General features: G+C 55.5%; 2 protein-coding genes across 2 annotated transcripts in view; both read left to right on the top strand.

Moving 5' to 3' along the window:
- Positions 1-83: 83 nt before the first annotated feature.
- On the top strand, positions 84-18,613 carry BPIFB2 (BPI fold containing family B member 2). The gene is made up of 15 exons (XM_053890344.1): positions 84-217; positions 2,704-2,797; positions 4,648-4,752; positions 5,603-5,749; positions 7,555-7,615; positions 8,951-9,011; positions 12,940-13,031; positions 13,278-13,463; positions 13,686-13,739; positions 14,253-14,423; positions 15,257-15,324; positions 15,511-15,556; positions 16,312-16,375; positions 16,677-16,753; positions 18,277-18,613. Exons 1-15 carry the CDS (start codon positions 109-111, stop codon positions 18,316-18,318), a joined length of 1,377 nt encoding a protein of 458 aa, XP_053746319.1. The 5' UTR covers positions 84-108; the 3' UTR covers positions 18,319-18,613.
- The window catches only part of LOC109272557 (vomeromodulin-like), a 286,851-nt gene continuing 279,415 nt past the window's right edge, over positions 15,851-23,286 (top strand). The window contains exon 1 of the mRNA XM_053890342.1: positions 15,851-15,858. The gene's annotated coding sequence lies outside the window, so the exon portion shown is untranslated. The remainder of the gene's footprint in view (positions 15,859-23,286) is intronic.

Here is a 23,286-nt window from a genome sequence, read left to right as displayed (position 1 = left end):
GGTGGGGTTCAAACGGCCAGCGGGGTGGGAACGCATTCTGGGCAAGCTTTCTGATGCTCGTCCCCGCCCCAGCCCACAGATCTCGGGGAGGCAGTGGCCAGGACAGCCATGGCTCCGGCACGCAGGGTGGGCCTGCTGCTGTCCCTGCTGCTGCCTGTGGTCAGCGCCTCCATGCCGGGCACCGTGGTCAGACTCAACAGGGCCGTGCTGAGCTACGGTAAGAGGCGTGCTGCCGGGCTACCCCGTGTGACAGGGCACGAGCATGGGCACGGTCCCAAGCGTGCCTGCGGATCTGTGAACTCAAAAGCCGTACGGGTTTTATCTCCTGGGCCGCTGTGTCCCTGGCCCCCAGATAATGGCTGACGAAGTGCGGCTCGGCAAACGCTTATTAAGTAAATGCCCGAGCGGGGGTATATGTCCTGTCTGCCACGTGTGTGCGCACGCACGGCTGTACTCGTGTGGCCCCGCGAGGTGGGCAAGTGTTGGTGTGGGTGTCTGCTTTTGCTCGTGTGTGTCTGCGTGCAAGCCTGAGAGTTCATGGAGATGCATATGCCCATGTGTGCACCTGAGTGTCAGCACGTGTACTGACTTGTACGCGTGCAAGCGCCACGCACGTGCCTGGGTGTGAGCATACAGGTGTGGCTGCCAGGCCTGCACATGTACATGCGTGCGTGCAGGGTGGGCTGTAGGTGCACACACGTGTGCTGGGGGAAGGCACGTCTGGCACAGAACCGGAGCTGGAGCTCTGTGGGGTTCACAGGAAGAAGATCAGCGCTGCTCTGGGCCCCTCTCGGGCAAGGTCTCTATCCTACGACTCTGCCCGTCCTTCGAAGACCTGCTTCATCCCCCCGGGGAGGGCACAATGAGAAGACGTAGGCCCAGGGAGGGACAAAAGCTACCTCCCAGTTGCCCCCGGATCCCACAAGAGCTGGGTCAGGGGTGAGAAATCAGAAGCCGTTTCCCCCAAGTCCAGACCAAATTCAGATTACAGCATGGGGCACTCAGGTCAGACAATAGAAGGGACTTTCAGTGGCCCAGGCCACGAAGCACGGAGGCAGCAGCGCCCCTGGCACACACACAGCCTTCCGGGACCTTGTATCCGGGCAGATAGGCAGGCAGTGAAAGGGGTCAGTGACCCGTGTTAGTCTGTCACTGGGGCATGGAGACGTGCGTGGAAACTACAGGCAGGGACATGAGGCTTGCTGCCTTCCCCTGGCCGTCATCGCTCTGCCTGTCCTGTGTGAGCCTCCTTTGTCCCCGAGAGCCATCCCAGGTGTACCTGCGTGTGCTCTTGGTGGAAATCCAGCAGGAGGCTCAGACCGCACACACCTCTTTCTAAGGTGGCACTGGGTGGCTTCTTAACAGTGTCTCTCCAATCCCGTCTTGCAAACCTGTGTCAGGCGAGCACTGTAGGTGGAGTCTAGGGGCCTGGGTGTGAGTCTTGGCTCAGCCACAGAAGGTCAGGCTGGAGAGGAGTATCGAGAACATAGAGGCCGCTGGCCGTCTGCTCCAGGTCTAAGGAAAACCAAGGTCCAGAGGGGCGCAGTGGTTTCCTGGTTCCCACAGTGAGTCTGAGTGAAGTCCAGGCCTCTGGACTCTTCATCTGGTGCTCCCTTCCAGCACCATTAGCTCTCGTTTTCATCCCACTCATGTTGGATGGTTTAATGAGCACCTCCCTCGCCTGGCCGCACAGGTGCATGAGGAAGTTCAAGGGCTTGGAGGCCAGACGCCTCAGCTGATCCAGCATCCCCTTGCCAGATGTCCTCACTCTCAGTAAACCGGGCACAATGTAGTACCTACGTCATGGAACTGTGAGGAGAGGCAAAGCCCTCAGAACAGTGCTGGGCACAAAAGAGGTGCTAGAGAAGTGACAGTCATTATTATTATACAAATAAATAGCAGTGAAAGCTAACATTTACTGTGCATTGAGGCTTTACAAGGACGCTGTGTGACAGGTACCTTTATAATCATTGCAAATTTACAGACGGGGAAACTGAGGCACAGAGCAGCCACAGTGGTGGTGATAGCAGAGCTGGGATTTGTACCCAGAATCTGAGGGACTCCAGAATCCTCAGCCTCTGGCCCCCCAAGGACAGCACCCCCACTCTCTGTCCCACTCTACTGGGAAATGCTCCTTCTGCTTGGGGACTTGGGGGAAAGCTCCAGAAGAGATGGGATTCGATCAGAGTCTTGCAGAAGGGCAAAGGATGTTCTTGTTTATGAGGAGTGGGGCAGACAAGATTTAGAAAGGCAGGGGGCACCCGGGTGGCTCAGTCAGTTGGGCGTCCGACTTCAGCTCAGGTCATGATCTCGCGGTCCGTGAGTTCGAGCCCCGCGTCGGGCTCTGTGTTGACAGCTCAGAGCCTGGAGCCTGCTTCGGATTCTGTGTCTCCCTCGCTCTCTCTCCCCCTCCCCCGCTCTCTGTTTCTGTCTCTCAAAACTAAATAAACATTAAAAAAAAAAAAAAGATTTCGAAAGGCAGAAGCAAGAAGGGGAAAGGCATGCCTTGCAGGGCCTGGTGTGAGTAACACTCATGGGGACCCAACTGCCTCCCCCAGCCCTTCCCTGCCCGTGAGCAAATGTGACACCCTTCCAGTCTCCAAGTCCCCTCTGCCCAAGATGTGGGGCAGGCGGTGGTGGGTGGTGCGGTCTTGCTCAGCAGCTCCCGAGGACAGTCTGACCTCACCTGCTCTGACCCTGCAGTGTCTGAAATTGGGAAAGCCCCGCTCCAGCAGGCCCTGAACGTCACAGTCCCGTATTTCCTGGACTGGAATGGAGAGGTGCATCAGCCCACAAGGTGAGTGCTCCCACCTCCTGGGAGAAATGTTTCAGTCCACTAGATGAGTGCCCCACATATTGGGGAGTGCTCCCTACCAGCTCGAGGGGGGCTTCCCCCATCAGGTACGCCCACCCTTCAGGTGAGTGGTCACAAGATGATTGAGGAGCTGGGACCAAGGTGGAGACATGGGGGTGGGGGTGGTCCTGGGGCCTCTAAATTAGCAGATTTCTGCCCCCAGGAGTCAAGACTGTAGCTCCTGGGTCCCCAGGGCTGGCAAGAGCCTTGGCTACTTCCTCCAAAAGCGAGACACTGAGTTGAGACACAAGTCTGAGCCTAAGTACCCCCAGACTCCTGTAATGAATAGAGACTCAAAGGCAGAGGTGGATGGGGGCCATCTCAAGCTCAGACACCCCCAGGGGCTGAGCCATCTGTCCCCATCCATGTGGGAACAGATTGACTATTGCCAGATCTCTGGATACCCAAGAGAAGTCATATATATATATATATATTTAAAATCTATCAATTTTGGAGGTGCCTGGGTGGCTCAGTGGGTTAAGCAGCTGACTTCAGCTCAGGTCATGATCTCGCGGTCTGTGAGTTTGAGCCCCGCATCGGGCTCTGTGCTGACAGCTCAGAGCCTGGAGCCTGCTTCAGATTCTGTGGCTCCCTCTTTCTCTCTGCCCCTCCCCTGCTCATGCTCTGTCTCTTTCTCTCTCTCAAGAATAAACATTAAAAAAAAAATTGATAAAAAAATCTATCGATTTTGAATGATGGCAACTTACCAAAAAACACTTAAAACTTTAAAACACGATAAAACAACAGCTGGTGTGGAGGCCCCCAGTTTGAGACTCTTAGGGTAGGCCTGGGGCACTGCTCTTGGCTTACAGTGGAGAACTGAGAATGACATAAATACCCAAGAGTCAAGGATTCCTTAATGTTTTATAGTTGGCCACACGTGTCCTTGTTTGTAGAAGCGGGAAGACAGCCAAGGCGGATGTCAAGTGAAAAGAAGCAGGTTCTAGGTCAGCCTGTGTCCCAAAGAGAGTCACAGAAAGATGTCAGCTAAGTGCTAACAGGGAGACTGTTCGCGGGTGGAGTTTTGATGTGACTTTTAAAATTTATGTCATTTTGTATTGTCTGAATTCCCACCTCCAACTGTGCAAGGGAAAACATGACTCATTTAGGAAAAAAAGGAAAAGATAGCTAGAAAGTGCTTAGAGGGGGCACGTGGGTGGCTCAGTCGGTTAAGCTTCTGACTCTTGATTTCGGCTCAGATCATGACCTCACGGTTGTGAGATCAAGTCCCTGGATCAAGTCCCAGGCTCTGCACTGGGTGTGGAGGCTGCTTGGGATTCTTTCTCTCCCTCTCTCTGGCCCTGACTCCTGCTCTCTCTCTCTCAAAAAAAAAAAAAAAAAAAAAAAAAAAAAAAAAAGAAAGAAAGAAAAGTGCTTAGCGATCAGAATAAGCAGCTTTGAAGGGAATGAGTTTCCCATCCCTGGAGGGCTACAAGCCAAAGCTGTTGACTAGAATGCCATGGAGGGGAGTTTCTGCCTTCTGGAGCCCACCTTCCAAGATTTCCCCACTTCTGTCAGAAACCAAAATCTCTCCAAGACCCGAACAATCATCCCACTCACTTCTTGCCCAAGGCTGGGAATCCTCTCTGCATCCTTTCCCCACCAGCTGGTTGTCCAATAGTGACTTGCATGCCCCCTAGGATGGAGAACTCACTACCTCTTCCTCATGCCATGGTTCCCACAGTCAGAAAGTCCTTCTTTATAACATCAGCAGCGTGGCTCAGAACACCCACCCCAGAGGTGATTCCAAGGTTTAATGAGGCCACCCCATCACCTCCACTCCCACCCTACAGGATCCAGACGTTGAACATCCGTGTGCCTCACTTCCACCTGAAATTTGTTGCCGACTTCGGGGTGCGATTGTTGGTAGCAGCTAATTTTACTTTCAAGGTCTTTCGGTGAGCGAATCTCCCTGGGGGCAGGGGTGGGCAGCAGGATTTTCAGGGAAGCTCCAAGGGGCAGAGTGAGGGGAGGGGAGTTAGCAAGTCCCAGGACCTGCACCCAAGCCTTCCACTTCCTGTCCAGTGCTCCTTCCCACCCTCCAGTGGGGGAGCGAGACGATGAGAGAATTTCTGAGAACCTGGACCCTGCTCAACAGCTGTGTCCCCGGGGAAGCCATTTCACTCCTGCAGCCCTCAGTTTCCTCCTCTGTGAAGTGGGATGAAACTCTGCAGCATGGCTGTGAGGGACACAGTGAACGGATCTGTTGCCGTAATTAAAATCACACCTCCTACAGGTGCCCAGTAGATGTAGCTATCAGAATTATCCCCGTGTCCCAGGCACTTTATGTGTGTTTGATTTCCAAACAATCAGCGTGGGCATCCAGAGGGATCTCTTATTTCAACCCCTCTGCGCTGACACGAACACTGTATGAGTGCTCGCTGTGGGCCAGGCTCCACGCAGGGTGTTTTCACATGGCCACCTTATAGAAAGCTCAGCACAGCCCTGAGAGATGGGCACCGTCACGCTTATGTCCATTTCACAGAAGAGGAAACTGGGGCTCAGTATGGGGAGTGACTGGCCCAGGGTCTCGCAGTGAGAGGGTATGGGGAACCAGAGTTCAAGCCCATCTGCTGCAATGGCTGTGACCTTGAGTGGAGCGTGGAGGGCTCTGAGCCTGCCCCAGGCGGGGCCATCTCACACCTGCCTGCGTCAAGTGGAGGGCGGGCTCGGGCCGTGGGGGGGGGGGGTTTGTAGGGTAGGCTCCGCTGGGTGGTGCCGCTGGGGCTCAGGAATGGTGTCCCACAGAGTCCCAGAGCCCCTGGAGCTGATGCTGCCCGTGGTAGTGCTGGCCGATGCCCATGTGGCCCAGGGCTCCATCGGGACCCCCGTGGTCAGCATCTCTGCCTGCTTCCCGCTCTTCAGCAACGCCAGTGTGTCCCATGGCAGTTCCAGGTGAGTGCCTGGTGAGGGCGGGGCTGCAGAGTCCCAGCTGCCCAGCCTGTGGTACCATTTCTCGAGTTTCCTGCTCCAGCTTTCACCCAATTGCCCCAAGGGGCTTAAGAGACCCCCAGTATCACACCTGTTTTATGGCTGAGGACACTGAGGCTCAGGGAGGGGAAGGGACTTGCCCAAGGCCACACGGCGAGGCCATGTCCCCTCCACTGTGCTCCCCCCCCCCCCGACCCACAGCACATGACGATGCACAGCCATTACCATACTGCTCAGGGAGGATGCTGGCCTGACGTGGCTCTTAGGGACCTCAGAGGTCTCTCCCTGCAGAGATGGGGATTCTGAGGCCCAGGGGGCTGGGACCCGTCAACCTCACTGTGAGTCAGGGCTGCATCTAAAGCTGACAGGGGCTCCCACCTCCAGAGCACCTGCTGTGTGCTGTGCAGGTTCTAAGCCCTTCATGACGTCACAGTAGTCCTACCAGGAAGATGTAAGTATTCCCTTGTTTTATGACAGAACAAATGGAGACCCAGAACAGTTAAGTAACTTGTCCAAGTAACACAGCTGGCAAACGGTGGAGTGCGTTCAAACCCCCGTAGCCTGACTCACCTCCTGCATGTGTACCTTCTCACATGTGAGCTGGGTGGGCGTTTGGGACTGGCCTTTCTCCCCCCAGAGGGGGCTGGGCATAAGTCCGCCCATCTTGGGTTCCATGATCTTCACGTGTAACACATGACCCCTCGCCATCCTCGTGGGCAGGGGCTGCTCATGGAGAGGAAAGCCCAGAAGTTAAAGACATTAGAAACACAGCTGTCCTTCTCCCACCTCCCTTGAGGTGCAGTTCAGTGAGCTTGGGCTGAGGCTTGGATCAACATTTATGAATGGATAAAGAAGATATAGCACACACACACACACACACACACACACACACACTGGAATATTACTCAGCCATAAAAAAGAAAGAAATCTTACCATTTGCAATGACATGGATGCAAAACAAAATGAGTCAGTCAGAGAAAGGCAAATACCATATGATTTTACTCACATGTGAAATTTAACAAACAAAACAAACCAGCAAAGGGAAAAAGAGAGAGAGAGTCAAAATAAGAAACAGACTCTTAACTATAGAGAAACACTGATGGTTACCAGAGGGGAGGGGGTGTGGGGGGGAAACAGGTGATGGGGAGGAAGGAGTGCACCTGCCTTGAGGAGTGCGGGGTGATGTACGGAAGTGTCGAGTCACTAACTTATACACCTGAAACTAATATGACACTGTATGTTAACTATACTGGAATTTAAATAAAAACTTAAAGTAAAAAACCCCGAAGAACTATAGTCCTATGGATCCCCGCTGAGAAACAACCTAGACCCATCTCCCATTGTTCAGAGGGGAAACTGAGGCGCAGAATGAGGAAGGGACTCTCCTGGCTGTGTCACCGAGAACTGGAGCCTGAGCAGGAAGCACCCCCAGCTCCCTGGGCTCAGAGTGGCCATGAAGCCAGCGGGCCAAGGACGGGGCTGAGTCCGGCTTTCACAGCGTCTTCTCTGTCTCCCCTGAGCCTGACCTCATAATCACGTTTTGGCCACTTCCAAACCTCCAAACCAATGACCTCTTTTTTGAGGCTCAGTTTCCTCATCTGCGGGGACAATGGTGCCAGCACTGCGTCTGGCACATGGGAGTGAAGAATGGGATTCACTGGCCCCCCCTGGCTCAGGGGACACCCTTGTCTCTGAGACTGTGGGCCGGGAGAAACGGGCCGGAATGGGTGCCCTGGAGCTCAGGAGCGTTTTCTGTGACTCTCCCTCAGCGTGGCCCCGGGGCCGCTGGCCCTGGTGCAGAAGCACGTCAGAGCTGTCCTGCGGAACAAGGTAAATAGACCTCCTGCCAGATCTCCCCGGGGCCAGGCCATTGTTTCCCCGTGAAGGCGTGGTGCATGAATGGGGGACTGTAGGCATGGGGGCATTGGGACTGTCAGTGCTTTTTCTAAAATAGAAGGCCATGGGACTTCTCCAATTTTCCCACGAGGGCAGGAAAGAGGCTGAGGGGAAGGTCTGGGGCAGTGACAGAGAGGACGAAATAAGGGTGGATTTGGGGGCTGCGGGGAAGGGAGGCCCCTGCTCCTGGGCCAGCCCCAGTTCCATGCCGGAGGGTGGCGGGGAGGCAGTGCTATCAGGGGCCGTAAGCTTGTGAAAAAGACAAAAGGAAGGTGGACAAGAGCATGGGCACTGGAGCCAGGTGTGGCCTGGGCTTGAATCCTGGTCCCCTCCTTCCCGGCTGTGACACTCGGACAAGTCACCGAACCTCCCTCGGACCCCATTTCCACATGCGCAGCACAGAGAGTAAACCTCCCTCTCCAGCCAGGTAGGGTGGAGTTGAGCACATTAACATCTGTGAAGAGCTTCGAACAGTTTTGGCAGAGTGAGCGCCGTGATTCCTGTCGCTATTTCCACCCTTGTCATTCGTCAGAGACAGTGCCTCTGGAGCTAGGGTCGCACTGCCAAGGGCGGGCCGCTTCTCCACCTCTGCCCCTTCCCACGCCACCCCATCTCCTGATCTGGTCCCTACAACCCCAAATCAACCCACTCGGTGCCATCCCACACCCAACAGAGGCGGGCTCCAGTGTTCCCATCTTGCAGATGGGAAGACTGAGGCCCAAGGGCTGAAGGCAGTACAGCCCGACCTGGCCCTCTCCTCTGCCTCCTGGCCTCCCCTGGCCCAGCCCCAGCAGCTCTGTCTGGACCAGGCTGTGACCACCCTTGGCCTTGTGGTCTCTCCTTGCCCCACCTTCTATCACACTGACCCCGGCTTAATACACTTCTCGGGCTGCCCACTGTGCCCAGAACTCTGGATTTGCTCGCTGACCACTGTCTGCCCTCCCCGTGTGCAGCACCCATCCCCCAGCTGGCCTCTGGGCCCCAGTGCAGCAGGCTCCTTGACCCGATTGTCTGGGCCCAGCTGTGGTCCCCTCCTGCTGTGTCCCACTGCCCCCGTTCTTTCCTCGACGCTCATGGGCCCCAACTTCTTTGAATCCTCAGTGCCCAGGAGAGGTGCTGGAAGATGCCCACTGGGTGGCTGAGGAAGGAAGGGATTCCGGACCTTGGTGGGCCAGAGGAGGCTTCCAGACTGGGACCCTAGACCCTCCCCGCCTCACCCCTCCAGCCCCAGTGCCACCCTAACCAGCCTCCGCCTCTGTCTTGCCACAGCTGTGCCTGAGTGTCTCCAACCTGGTGCAGGGCCTCAACGTCCACCTGGGCACTTTAATTGGTAAGAACTGGGGCCCAGGGGGAGGGTGCTGGGGCCTCTGAGCCCCTTCTGGGGTCCCTAAGACCCTTCAAAGGGCCCCCTAGTCAGGGCTGACCTCTGGGAGATCAACCGTAGGATGACTGAACAATTATTGATGGACTTGGGGAATCTCCAAATTCTAGAATCACGTCTTCGAATGTTTGCCGTGTGCGTGCAAGTGTGCACATGCGTGTGGGGGCGGGGTGGGGGAGTACATTCAGTCTGCAGTTGCCTCCTCCCCTGCCTGGAGACTCAGAGACCCCATTGTCCCCTGGTTTTGTTCCCACATCTCCCACGTTCTTTGCCAGACTCTCCCCACTGGCAGTTTGGGGCTTCGTGTATTCTATTTCCCGCTGGACACCTTCTCCGGCAGGCTTCTCTGACTCAGCACGTGAACTCAAGCTCGTCTGCTCCCAAGTGCCCCTGCCCCCACTTGCCTTCTCAGCCGCCATCCACCCATCCAGAGGCGAGCCTCCCTCTCCTCTCCATCTTCCGTCTGGCTTGTCGGCCTCTGATTTTTCCAGAGGTCTTCATATGCAGGAGTACTGGGAGTATACTAGGAGCAAGGCCTGTGGGGATAACCACCCCCCCCCCCAAGCAGACCCTGAGACAAGCTGCTAGCCTATGTGGCCTGAATGGGGTGGGTCCTAGGGGTACTGGTTGGGGAGGGGTGCCTGTGGGAGGGGAAGGAAGGTGTATTCTTGAGCAGAGGCGCTATGGTGGGCAACTGGGGCTCATGCCACCGGGGGGCTCTTGGCGGCCGAGGCCAACGTGCCTGCATCCTGCCCGAGGGACAAGAGCTGGGGTGTTCATCTGCCAACACCGGTCACATCCCCACTGCCCCCCACGCCTGCCTCCGCTACCACGGCCGGGCTCCCAGGGCTCGGAGCCACAAGTGCATGGTCCACGTGGAAGCGTGGCTGCAGTAGTGACCTGAACAAGGCTGGATCAGGACTTGATCTTACGACACAAAGCTAAAAGCTGTGAAAGCAGGCAGGCCTCGTTTTGTTCCAGCGGTTGTTTATCCGCATTAATGACACGCTGGCCCTGGTGGGGCGCCTGTGCGGCTCAGTCGGTTAAGCGTCCGACTTTGGCTCAGGTCATGATCTCACGGCTCTGGGTTCGATCCCTGCATCAGGCTCTGTGCTGACAGCTCGGAGCATGGAGCCCGCTTCGGGTTCTGTGTCTCCCTCTCTTCTCTCTCTCTCTCTCTCTCTCTCTCTCTCTCTTAAAAGTAAATAAACATTAAAAAAGAAAAAAACCCACTCTGACCATCACCTGCCCTGCCCCGGTCAGGTCAAAGAGTGCATCCTTTGTTGATCCGGGGGTCATATGTGCTCCCGAGCCTCAGCATAATCCAGGGCTCCCTCCGTTTCACCGCAAACCGGTCTTAAAGATGCTCCTGTTGGAAGCACACCTTCCTCTATCTGAGCACTTTGCCCGGGACTCTAGTGCTTCTCCATGTCACCATCGCTGCCTCTGTAAAATCCAGAGGCGTTGACTGCCGGCAGATACGCCTTGCAATGGGAGTCAGGGCTTTACCTCTTAGCTGTCACGCAGTGTGGGACAGGTGTGCGGGGACAGGAGGCAGGGCGGCATGCTGGTGTCAGGTCCGGAGGGATGGCCGACAGGGTCCATGTTTATCTGTGGTGGGTTCTTCAGTGAAGACTTTCGTATCAGGGTAGCTTTGGCTTTCTTGGGCAAACGTTCAACAGCAGTCCCGTGAGGCGGCCTCCGTCCCCCCAGTTTCTAGACGGGAAATTGGAGGCTCCGAGTCTAAAATCCTCGGCACGGTGCTAGAACCACCCATGAGCTGGCTCACGCTGGCTTTCTCCTCCGCACGTGTCCACCCACTGCTCTGCCCACACGTCATGGCCCGACTCACCGTCCCCGCAGGGAACAGTCCTTGATTTGGCCTCCTCCCCTCATTGCTGCAGCCCCCCCCCCATACTAACCTTAACAGGAGGCACCGAGACGTCAAGGAAACTGGACCTGGAACCAAAGGACATGAAGTTAAATCCTGGCTTTGTTGCTCAAATGCTGTGTGGTCTCAGGAAGTCACTCCACCTCTCTGAGCCTGACGAGTTCAATCCAAACAAACGGGGCTCAAAATCCCTATTTCTCCCATGTGCTGCTATGGGCAGCACAGGGTAAGTGCCTGGGAGGCAGTAGGCTCAACAAACATTCGTCCCTCCCTTCTCCCTCGTGGAGTTAGCGCCATCAAGATGCTTGTGGCTGGGCTCATAGCAAAGACCAGCTCTTGCCCTTTTCTTTGAGGAATTAAAAAAAAATCTGGTAAAGGAAATCTAAACGTCCAGCCCTAGGGGACTCTTTATATGAGTCACGTACACCTACAGCGTGGAGTGACAGGAGCCATTAAAAGGCATAGCTTAAAAGGGCGTTTAATCACCCAGCAGCATGCCTGGCAAAATACAGTATAATAAAAGCTAATATTTACTGTAGTATTATTAGCTCCGTTTTACAGATGGAGAAACTGAGGCAGCCTGCCTTGAGAGCCGTGCTCTTGACTAAGCTATAACGCCACCCCGTAAAGAAACCACAGAAGGACCCACAGCCACACACGGCTTCAGTGCAGCTTTACTGAGGGGAGGACAGATGGCAGGGAGTTAGTCTCTGCAGGAGAAAATACCGACAAAAATAAATTTGAGATTCTGGGCTATATTTTTTCCATCTTTCAAAAAAAAACCCCTTTTGTATGTCCACAATGCAGTATTTAAACATTTTTAATGTTTTTATTCATTTTGAAAACATATAGTAATTTTCTCTTTTAAGTGTCCAGTCCTCTGAGTTCTGACAAATGCATACAATTGCGTAACCACCTCCAAACTTGAGCTACAGAACACCTCGCCAGCCCCGCAGATTCCTCTGGGCTGCCCCCCTCCTCCCACCCCAATCTTCTGACGGCCACGGAGCTGTAGAAATGGAGTCATACTATATTGCTTTTACAAGCACAAGAAATTTCCAGAATACTGAGGAAACAAAATTAAATCCGGAGGAGACATTAGAAAATCAGACCAAAATCTGATGGACACACACACACACACACACACACTTTGGTCATTCAGAGCCTTGGAGGACCTATTGCTAAAAGCTGGGTTTTCTTGACCGCAAGGTTGAGCCTTCACCTACCACGCCGGCTAGCCTAGCCGTGTCCAGAGATGTGGCTCCCACGAGTGACTCACCCTTTGCAACCTTCCCAGTCACAATATTCTGAGCTTTGGGAGAACTTGCCTTATAGCAATTGGACTGTAATTGGAACAAAAGTTTCCCTGAGGGTCTCTTGGGGAGCAGCACTGCTCTGCTCCCGCAGTGCATGGTCCCAGGGGCATGTGCCTTTGGACTTTCTGTAGGAGGCTGTGTGATCAGGTGGAGAGAGACAGACAGGTATCCAGTCCTGGGCACAACTGAGCTCACCAAACTCTGTGTGTGTGTGTGTATGCGTGTGTGTGTGTAAAATGGGCTCCTAGCCTTACAGGCTCGTGGTAAAGATTGAATGGGACAGTGTAAGTCAAATGTCCAGACCTTGACACATGTGAGCTCCGTTCTTTTTCTGCCGTCCCTTCTTGCTTTCTTCAGGGGGTATCTGTGCCTAGAGTGACCCTTCCCTTTCCTTCTAACTTGGGGTCTCTAGTCTTCCATTGATTCGGAAAGCGAGAAACCAAAACTATTAGAATTGTGTGTAAAGTAAGACTCCACAGGTTGTAAGCGGCTGAATCTTGGGTGCGTGCATTTTGTGACATAAGTTCACTTACTCAGAGACCTTTTTTTTTTCTTACCTCCTCGGCTTCTTGGCCTGGGTAGTCAGATAATTGAGTTTTCTGGATAGGTGAGGCATTGGTAGGTAAGGCTAAGGATGCCATGTTTTCTTCTTCATCCCGCTTTCATTTAGGCCTCAACCCTGTGGGTCCAGAGTCCCAGATTCGCTACTCCATGATCAGTGTGCCCAACATCACTAAGGACTACATTTCCTTGGATATCAACGTAAGTGCCACCTTGTCAGCCCAGGGTCCTTGGGCTTGTTGCTTCTGGCGTCTTTGGACTACAGGAGGGAGGAGGAGCTGGAATGGCCTTCCAGGTGGGAGCAAGGCATGCGGGCAAAGGTGTGAGGCTGGACAGCATGTGACATATGGGTGGGTGGCATCTCAGAGCCCCAGGTTCTGTGATGGAGCCACCACCCCGCTGAGGCCCCATTGCTTTTCTCCCTCTCACCACCCCCCAACCCCATAGGCCGTTCTCTTCCTACTGGGCAAGCCCATTGTCCTGCCCGTGGACGCCACCCCCTTTGTGCTGCCACTGCACGTGGGTGCCAATGGAACCATGGCAACCGTGGGTCTCTCCCGGGACCTGTTTGACTCTGTCCTCCTGCTGCTGCAGAAGGCTGGTGCCCTCAACCTGGACATCACAGGGCAGCTGGTGAGGGTCGGACCTGCTGCCCAGGGCACGTGGGACAGGCACGCCCAGTGGCCCAGCCTGGGGAGGCCCCGCAAAGGTCAAATTGTGGGTGGGGCAGCTCGAGATCTGGGGCCACGGGTTGGCTGTTGGAAAGGTTAAATGGGGGTTACGGGGAGGCAAAAGCTGGTCTCGCTTGGGGAGTGGCTGCCCTCAAACCTGTCGTGATGTGGGGACTGATTTCAGGAGTCGGGTGACAACCTACTCAACACATCTGTGCTGGGCCAGCTCATCCCCGAGGTTGGTGACATTTTCGGTCATTTCGGGGGCTGAGGCCCAGCTGGGACTGGAGTGGGGGAGTCTCTGGCTGTGGGGTCTCTGCTGGCTCGTATGTGTCCCATGCGGCCTTCAGTGTCTGTCCTTGTAGCTACACCTGCTCTATCTGAGGAGCGCCCCCAGCTCCTATGCTGTTTCCCTCCTATGCCCTCATCCAGGCACTGCCCTCTGCCCAGAAGGCCTTTTCTGCTTCCTTTTCTCTCATTCATCTTCAAGACCAAGCTTGGGGTTACCTCCTAGGGGAGGCCCCGACCCCTAGCCTGGTCCAGGAGCCTTCTCAAGCTCCCTCGGCCCCTGAATTCCTGTCCCTCCTGGCACAGATCACAAGGCTACCACCCCTTCAGGCGGGGCGTCCCTGAGGACGCCGGCCTGAGACCCAGTCACATCTGAGCAGAGACGGAGGGGTGAGGAGTGGAGAGTCCACCCAGCCTTTGCCCCTAGGTGCCCTCCTCCCTCTCTCCCTCCCCTTGTTCCCAGGTGGCCCGCTGGTTCCCCAAGCCCATGCCTGTGGCGCTCAAGGTGCAGCTGGGCGCCACGCCCGTGGTCACACTCCATACCCACAATGCCACGCTTCAGCTGCAGCCCTTCGTGGAGGTCCGGGCAGTGGCTTCCAACTCAGCTTTCCGGTCCCTCTTCTCCTTTGATATGGTGAGTGAGGTGGGCTGGTGGGACTGGCTGGGAGGGTGGTGACACCCAAGACCCCACTTCGGCACCACTTTCCTCACTTGCTCTGCTCTGCTCTGTTCACACTGGGCTCCTTGCTGTTCTTTCACTATGCCATGACATTCATGCCACAGGACCTTTGCATGTGCTGTCCCCTGTGCCCAGGACACTCTTCCCCTAGCTCTTGGCATGGCTGGCTTCTCCTCTTTCAGGTCTCAGCTTAAAAGTTGCAACCCTTTTTTGGGGGCGTTTGGGTGGCTCAGTCAGTTAAGCGTCCGACTTCAGCTCAGGTTGTGATCTCAAGGTCTGTGAGTTCAAGCCCCGCATCGGACTCTGTGCTGACAGCTCAGAGCCTGGAGCCTGTTTCAGATTCTGTGTCTCCCTCTCTCTCTGCCCCTCCCCTGCTCATGCTCTGTCTCTCTCCGTCTCAAAAATAAATAAAAACATTAAAAAAAATTTTTCTTTTAAAGTTTCAGCCCTTTTCAGGGCAGGCTTTTTGAACCACCCTGAGAAAGCTAGGCCCCACCAGCCCTCTCCATGCTACCACTCTGCCTTCACAGCACCTGCCACTCTCTGCAAGGCCTTTGTCTGGTTACTTTGGTTATTGTTCACCTCCCCTGGCCTGTGAGCGTTCCCAAGGGCAGAGACCTGGTCTGTCTCGTTCACACTGTGTTTGTCCCAGGGCTGTGTGCGGGGCCCAGCACCTCCGGGGGCTCCACAAACACCTGAATCAGTCAGGGAAGGGGTGGGAGCTAGTGGCCAACTGAGGACTCCCACGTGGGTCTGTGCTCTTTGACCTTGCTCTCCCCTCGTGCCAGGTTGTGAACCTGAGCCTCCAGCTCTCTGTGTCCAAGTTGAAGCTTCGGGGGACCACATCTGTGCTGGGGTAAGGAAGTCCTCTTGGATCCAGCAGCCTCAGTGTGTTCCTCTGTGCAATGGGCCTGCAGCCCCTTGTCACAGTGTCACCCATCAGTGTCCGGCAGGGGAGCCTGGAATGCAGCACGTGGTACATGGTGGGGGCGGGGGGGGGGGGGACTAGGCCCCAGCACTAACCCTCCTGCTTCTCTTCCAGGGATATCCAGCTCGCCGTGGCCTCTTCCAATGTGGGCTTCATTGATGTGAGTGTGGGGCTGGGGTCTCCAGAGACCCCCTCACTGGGTTGGGCAGGCCTTGAGCCGTGTGCTTGCACATGAGTGCACCTGTACGAACCACCGTGATCGAGCTTCCTCCTGGGGTGCCTGGGGACAGCGGCCAGTCTGTCTTGCCCAGGCTGTCTGTCGGCTGGTCAGTCGGTCCGTCAGCCTCGGTTCTTCAGTGGGGCCTGTCAGTTAGCCTGCCTGTCACTGCCTGGTGGTCGATGACCGGTCAGGCCAAGAATCACTGAGTCTGTCGGTAATCAGACAAGCCAGCGTTGGACAGGGTTGGCTGCTCCTTCAGTCATGTGCCGTGGCCGGGTCGTTAGCCACCACGCCGTCCTTTGCTGGCCGGCCTGTCAGTCACTACAGTCCATCAGTCTATCCACCATCAGTCCATCTGTCCATTGGTCAGCACCAATAAGGCAGCCGGTCCCCTGGCATCAGGCAGTCTGCCAGCCACCTGTTGGGCACACAGTGTCAGCCAGGTGCTGGTCTGTCTCCTCTCCCGAGAGCGGTTTCTGGGGGCCAGATGCTCAGAAAGCTGTCCTGACCCCAGGAGTAGCTGGGCTCTGCTTGGAGGCAGGACTGGGATGACCTGCCCTCCTCCCCACACCCATCCCTCTGCCATTTGTGTGCCTGTCTGTGTCTGTCGTCGTGTTCATGTGTGGCCCATCTGTCCATCTCTCTCGGCCCCTCACTGGAGCGGGCCGACGGCCTCCCCGACTACGTGGCTGTAGACAGATCAAGTGCACCCACTCATGGACGCCGTGTTCAAGAAGCCCCTGCTGGATCACCTCAACGGTGAGCCCCGCCCTCCACGCCAGTAGGCCCCTATGGTCCCCTGCTGACCCTCCTCTGTTCCAGGTTCCCTTCTAGCCCCCTACCCACCGCCAGGGCTCAGAGGTTATGAGGGTGGGCGTTTTTAAGTTTTTTTCCCCTCCCTAAGCCTCAGGTGTCCCTTCTGTAAAATGAGTCTAATAATAATGGCTCCCACTCCCTGGCTGTCTGTGGGACTCAGTCACGAGGCACGTGAGGACTTCAGCACGGGGTGGTGTTCCCTTGCGGCCCCCTGGCTGACCTGTTTCTCCTTCCCCTCCTGCAGCTCTCCTGGGCATGGGGATTGCCCTCCCCAACATGGTCAACCTCCACTATGTCGACCCTGAGGTCTTTGTCTATGAGGTGAGAGCCTTTGGATGTGACCACATGGGCTTCCTCCTCCCTCGGGGGAAGGCTGGGCTCAGCGAGGCAGGGGTGCCTCCCACCCTTCTTTCCCAGTAGTATGAACAGTGGGGTCTCTGGGTCAGCCAGGCCTGGGATGTCCTCTGTTCCTGTCAAGACCATGCCACGAATCCTTGGCTGTAACGAGACGGAAAATTTCAGATGTTTAGAGACATTGGTACAAGGGTCCTCAACAAATATGCCAGGCCACATTAGGGGACTCAGTTATCCCACGATCTATGCCCTGGGCTGGGGGCACAACCTCTTTGGTGTCTGTGGAAGATGACACATACAGGCTTCTTCCGGTTTTATACACAAACCTCCATAGGCCGGATGGGGGACGGGGGCTTCCAGACCCTTCTAAAATCACCTTCCCTGTTGGGAAACTGTGGGCCCAGGGTGAAATTCCATCTTCACTGCCCAGGGTGAGACCTTACAACTTCTTGCCGTGTCACCTGAGATATAAATGATAATACTCTTTCTATTCACTCATCAAGACGTACAAAGGACAGAAAGCTTAGCCAAGGTCCCTCAAGCCCAACATCTGTGTGTGTTATTCACATCTTCCGAGTGGGACCACTGATGTTTTCCCAGGGATGATGCCCATGTTGCTTTAGAACTATGGTCCGAAGGCACTTGGGTGATCTACTCCCCCACCCCCCAAAAAAGGAACAACTATCACATGTTGGAACTTGGGCTATTAGTGAAAATTTCCCGGAGACTCTCCCAGATAGGCAAGGTCAGTGGCTGACCCACCCGCCGGGGTGCTCACCAATCTAGCCAACTGGGTCCAAAGTCAAAGGTCTCTAGACCAGCACTGTCCAAAAACACGTTCTGTGAGGATGGAAATCTGCACTGTCCAACACGGTAGCTGCTCTCAGCCCCTGGGCACAAGTGGCTGTTGGACACTTGAAATGTGGCCAGTACAACTAAGAAGCTGAATTGTAAATTTCATGTAATTTTAATTGGCTTTAATTTAATAATGGCTACTGCACCGGACCATGTATGAGCTACAGGTGGGCAGGGCCTGGGTCTGGCTTGTCTCCAGCACGTGGAACAGGGCTCGGCTTGCGGCAGATGCTCAATGAAGATTTGTGGAAGGAATGACTGGATGACTGGCAGGCCCTGGGCACGGTTCTGCAGTGCAGGGAGGGAGGATACAGGGAAGGCGTCTGGCTCTCCCGGGGAGACCCGGACGTGGAGAAGCTGGTCCCAACGGCGTCCACAAGCATGCACTGAGCCCCAGCCCCATGCTGGGGGCTCTGCCCATGTGCCCTGGCTGCATCCTCGTTGTAGGCCTATAGAGTGGCCACTCCCAAGTGACAGCAGGAAGCTGAGTCCCAGAGAGGTGAAAGACGGCCCTCAGGATACCTGCAGCAAGAGTGGCAGAACATGAGCTCAAAGCCAGGCTGATGGGGCGGCTGGAGGTCCTACTGGCCCTCGTGTGGCCTCTGACCTGGCCCATGGTTTTCCTTGCCCTCCAGGGCTACGTCGTGATATCCAGCGGACTCTTATACCAGCGCTGAGGTGGGACCACCAGGGGAGCTGAGAGTGGGCCAGCTGCCTGCTTCAAGGTCTCTCTTACCTCAAGCCACTTGGGAAACTGAGGCAAAGCCACATTTAGCCATCACCGGCAAGCCAGATGATCCAGCCAGGCTGTTTAATCTCCACTGAGTGCCTGAGCTCCCCTCCCCACTCCCCTCTCCCTCTTTCCCCCTCCCCCACCCTCCTTCCCTCCCCTCCTCCCGCCTCCCTCTTCCGTCCCTGTGAGCACAGACCATTTCTCCAGGCTGTACAGACCTGTCCCCTCTCGCATTAAACATTTTCTCGCTGCAACCTCCAGCCAGACCCAGTGAACTCTGTGCAAACCTGAGGCTAGTTGCCTACGTCCAGTTATTGGGTCCTGTTTGTCCCCGGAGCCACCAGAGCCACCTGGCAGAAGAAGAGGATGTGACCACATCTCTGCTGACTGTATCTATTGACTCCCTCACCTCCTTGCCCCGGGAAGCTCATATTTTGAAAGGGGACCCTGGAGAGCAGCACAGATGGCTGGCAGTTACCAATGTCATAGTGGGACTTTAGGCACTGTGTCCTCAGCTGGTGGCATTTCCCCTCTACAGTGTCAAGTCCCATCTTGCTCCTAGCACCTCAGAAGAGCCTCATGAGTCAGGCAGGCAGGCTGTGGGGTTTCATTTGCCAGATGCAGGGACTGAGGCCCAGCAAGGAGAGGAGCATGGCAAGTGGCAGAGTGGGATGGTGGCAGACTTCTAGGACAGGGCCCTTCCAGGACTCCAGGAATAAGATGTCCAGTGCCCTCTTCCATCACCAGCACCCCATCTGGGGTGTCCTTGGGTCACAAGCCTCAGGTGACAGGGAGTGCACTGCCTTCTTGGGCGGCGTCTCTGTCTTTGGCTTACTGGGAAACAGGTAAGGGTCTGTTGGAAGGAAGGGACTTGCCTCCTCCTGGGTCTGTGGTCTCAAGTGTGTCTAAGTCCTTTCCCTTTGAAAGCTCTTCAGACTCAGCGGCTCACGCACGACAAGATGGCCTAGGGAAGACCAAGGGACGCGAACCCTGGCAAGCCAAAGCCATGTGATTTTCTTCCCTTGATAAGCTAAGCTCTTCGCCAGTGTTCCTTCCTGCCTAGATATACGGGATTCACATTCTGTTTATTTCTCTGCGGGAAAAGGCCTGAATTCCCACCAAGACCTTTGGTACAGTGTGACACTAACAGGTCACCCTCTAAGGGTTACAGGTTCATCCCGACTCGGTGTGACAGGCTGAGGGGCTTGGAGCGACCCCAGGGTCTGGGTGGTAGGGAGGGGCACGGGCAGCGCTGAGAAAAGGGAAGGCCCGACCCTAACATCCAACCTCACGATTGTGCTTAGGACAGCACGCCTGTTATTTCATTTGCTTGCTTAGTGAATTCATTCATTAATCCTACTTTTATCTGGACTTAAAATAGGCTCAGTCCAGGGCTAGGTGATCTGGAATATGAGAAAGGCAAAAATTTTAAGAATACAGACCCAACCAGGAGAGAAAGTTAATAGCTTAGAAAAGGATTGTAAGCTCGGTATATAGGGTCCATCTATTAAGTGGCCAGTCCAGTGATCCAACCTTCCTTCCTTCCTTCCTTCCATCCATCCATCCATCCATCCATCTGTCCATCCACATATCTACCCATTTATCCAATCAGCTTCCTCACCCAGATAGGCCTTTGTTTGTACCCATGATGTGCCTGGTTCTATAATAGATGCTCCTTTGAGAGGAAGGGATGAGCACTGGGGAGGTGGCGGCTGCATGCAGACATGTGTGGGTGCTTACAGAGGGAGTCCAGGCCCTGGCACGGGCAAGAGGCTTTCAGATTAGATGCACCAGAGGGGTGGGGTGGGGGGTGAGGTAAGCGCTCTGGTTTGTTTGGAAAGGGCTGCAGAGAGCCTGTCCCAGGCTGAGGCTGCAGGGTGGCAGAGGGGGTCACATTCTGGGCCAGTTGGACGGTCTCGCAGCCACACGACTAAGTGCAGGAAGCCCCTTCCTCTTGCACGCCCCTCCCATGCCCGCAGCTGAGGGCACACTCACTCTAAAGGGGAAACGCTGAAACAAATCTGAGTGTGGGAGGGTGCATGCAGAGCAGTGGGACAGTCACTGCTGACACGTGGGGCAGAGAAGGCGAGCCTGCGCCCTCTCAGGTCTGGTCTGGCTCCTTCACGGGTCGCGTCCCCCCGCCTCCCACACACACCTTGCACACACTTTCTCTCTGAGCCGTTGCTCTTTCTCCCCCTGGGACACCTGAATCTGAACCAGTTTACCCCTGTCCGCCAGCTCAAATGCAGTCTCCCCTGGCCACACCCAAACCCCTCCACCCTGGTGACTCTGACGTGCTTCAATTTCAGACCACTGTCATTGGGGCCTGTGGCTTCCCTCACAGAGCCTAGCATGGCAGGTGCATATAAATGTGTGGTTAGTGAGCTGCTGACCGTTGCATATGCTTGGTCCGGGCTTGCCCCAACCCCCAGCCCCAAGAAGCCGCGTGGAGACCAAGCCCCGTAGGTAAATGGGGGAGCCACCTTTGTTGTGTCCCCAAAGCATCTCCAGAGAGGGGAAAGATGGCACCGAACTTCAGAACCAGCCCAGTCTTCTGTGTCAGAGACGTAGGGGGAGGAGGGGGGCTGGGAGGATTCCCTGGAGGAAGCAGGCTGAATTTGGAGCAGTGGTGGGCGGGTGTTATAGGGAACCAGGCAGGGCGATCCTGGGGTGTGTGGAAGGGAGGTCAGACGGGCAGGCGGGAGCCTTCTTGGGTGTGCCTTGGAAGGTCTTGGCCTGGGATCTGGAGTCCCTTGGATCCAGATTTAACTCCTGGTTGTGCCATCACTTGCTGTATGACCTTGAGCCTCAGTTTTTCCATTTGTAAAATGGAGAAAATTGCCAAAGTGCTCGTCTCATAGGGTGGTCCTAAGGTTTAAATGCTCTAGTGCAGATCAAACACTTAGCAGGATGCCTGGCGCAGGTCACGGGCGCAGTAAACGGCCCTCTTATTGCCTTTATTATTGGCTGAATGAAAGCTGGGTCAGAGCAGCTTTGAGAGGTCCAGCCACAAGCTTGCTGGGCCAGTATTCCCCGCGGGAACCTGAAGCCACATGGCGACCCAGGGCCCCAGGAAAAACTCTCTGCTTCCTTACAATAATTTCATTTTTAGGGAGCTTGCCTCCTACCTGGCCATTGGAAGTCAGTTAGGACCAGTTTACTTTGAACTTGGGGGGACAGGGGATGACATGAAGGTCCTTTTCCCTCTCAGAAAGCGTCTTGTTATTCTTCTCACGATTATAGAGAGGATAAAACAGCAGCCAAGGCCACACTGTGGGGACAGTGGCTGGGGCTGGGGCCCAGATCGCTGACACTAGGCAGGGGGCTTCTCCAGCCTTCCCGCTCTCCCCAGAGTACCTGGGATGGCCCTAGGGGGAGGCAAGGAAAGCCAGGTGATCTGAGGTACACCAGGGCGGATTTGCACTGCAGGGGGAGGGCAGGTGAGGCTTGTCTGTCCCTCTGTCTGTTGGGGGTGGATCAGCAGGGATAAAATGATGCTATCTGTAGACTGACTCCTCCAGCTCAGGGCTCGGATCAGGGTGAAGCCTGGCTGGGCCAGACCAGGCCCTTCTCTCCTCCTGTCCCAACCTGGCTTCAGTCCTGCTGACCTCAGGCAGGCCCTTGCCCCCTCTGGCCTCAGTGGCCTCATGTGCACATTGGGCACAGCAGCATCCTCCAACATTCAGACCTATGGGCTCCCTGTGGGTAGATGAGGAAAACCTCAGGCCTCCAGCACCCCCCTGCGACTCTCCCTCACTCTCGAGGTGCCCCCAGCCAGGCCTCCTGAGGGCCTCATGGTAAGCACACCAGAGGGCTGGACACCCAAGGCCTGGGTTCCGGGCCCAGCTCTGTGGCCAGCCTGCGTGTGGCCCTGGGATCACTCTGCCTTCATTGTCCTCTAGGTTTGGAGCTCGAGAGAAGCTCATCTGGTATTTGCCAGCTCCTGGCATTTCCTCCAGGAGGGTCCCTCTGATGATAACCCACAAGGCCATTAGCTCCCGGTGCCCTGTATGAGTCTCAGATGCTCCAGGCAATGCTGACCAGGCCTTTGCATCGCCAGCACCTGCCTGAGACACCTGTCCACTGCCTTGAAGAGCTGGCTTTGCTCACCCTTCAGGCATCAGCTCCAACACCCTCTGCTCCAGGAATCTTTGGCTCTAATGTCAAGCCCTTTCTTCCCTTCCTATCCCATCCCCCTGGTTCAGCGGCTTCCACCACCCTTACCTCCCCAGGAATAGACCTGGCTCTATGATTATTGATTTGTCACATGCCCGTCTCCCACTGTAGGCTCCATGAGGAGCCCCAACACCCTGTTCACTGCAGCACCCCTAGTAGGCCTGGCACGCAGCAGGTTCTCAATCAATGTGGAAGAAACAGATGAGTGCCCACTATGTGTCCAGCCTGGTGGGAGGCGCTGAGTCCAGGGGAGGGGGCAGCGTGAGCCCTGTGGCCTGCTAAGGCAACCACATCCCCTCCCCAGTGCCCACCCTCATGCAGCCACCCAGGCTCCCCAGCCACTCTCCTCCTCTGTGCTATTTACATTGGAACGGACTGAAGCATCACGTGAACATCAGGGCTCTGTTCTTTGGACCTCTAGATAATTATCTGGGCCTTATTAAGCTCTTAATTATCCAAACAGCTAATCAGGCTCCCAAATATAAGGACTTTCTCACTCCTGGGTCAGGAGGCAGAGGTCGGTCATCTGCAGGATATCCTTGGGCTCAGCAAGGTAAGGACAGGCCCCACCTGTGGAACTCTCCCCAGAGAATGTCTTTTACAGTTGAGAATACTGGGGCCCAGAGATGGGAAGGGACTTGCCTGAGATCACACTTCAAGGGCTTGGATCTATGTCCTGACGGCTACCCAGTGCTCCCCACCTAACAGGAAGCCACTGGACATTGAAATCTTCAGA

The sequence above is a fragment of the Panthera pardus genome, unplaced genomic scaffold, assembly GCF_024362965.1.
Source record: "Panthera pardus isolate Hobbes unplaced genomic scaffold, ASM2436296v1 HiC_scaffold_25, whole genome shotgun sequence".
NCBI classification, from domain to species: domain Eukaryota; kingdom Metazoa; phylum Chordata; class Mammalia; order Carnivora; family Felidae; genus Panthera; species Panthera pardus.
The sequence above is the reverse complement of the archived record's forward strand: the minus strand, read 5'-3'. Positions and strand labels throughout refer to the sequence as shown.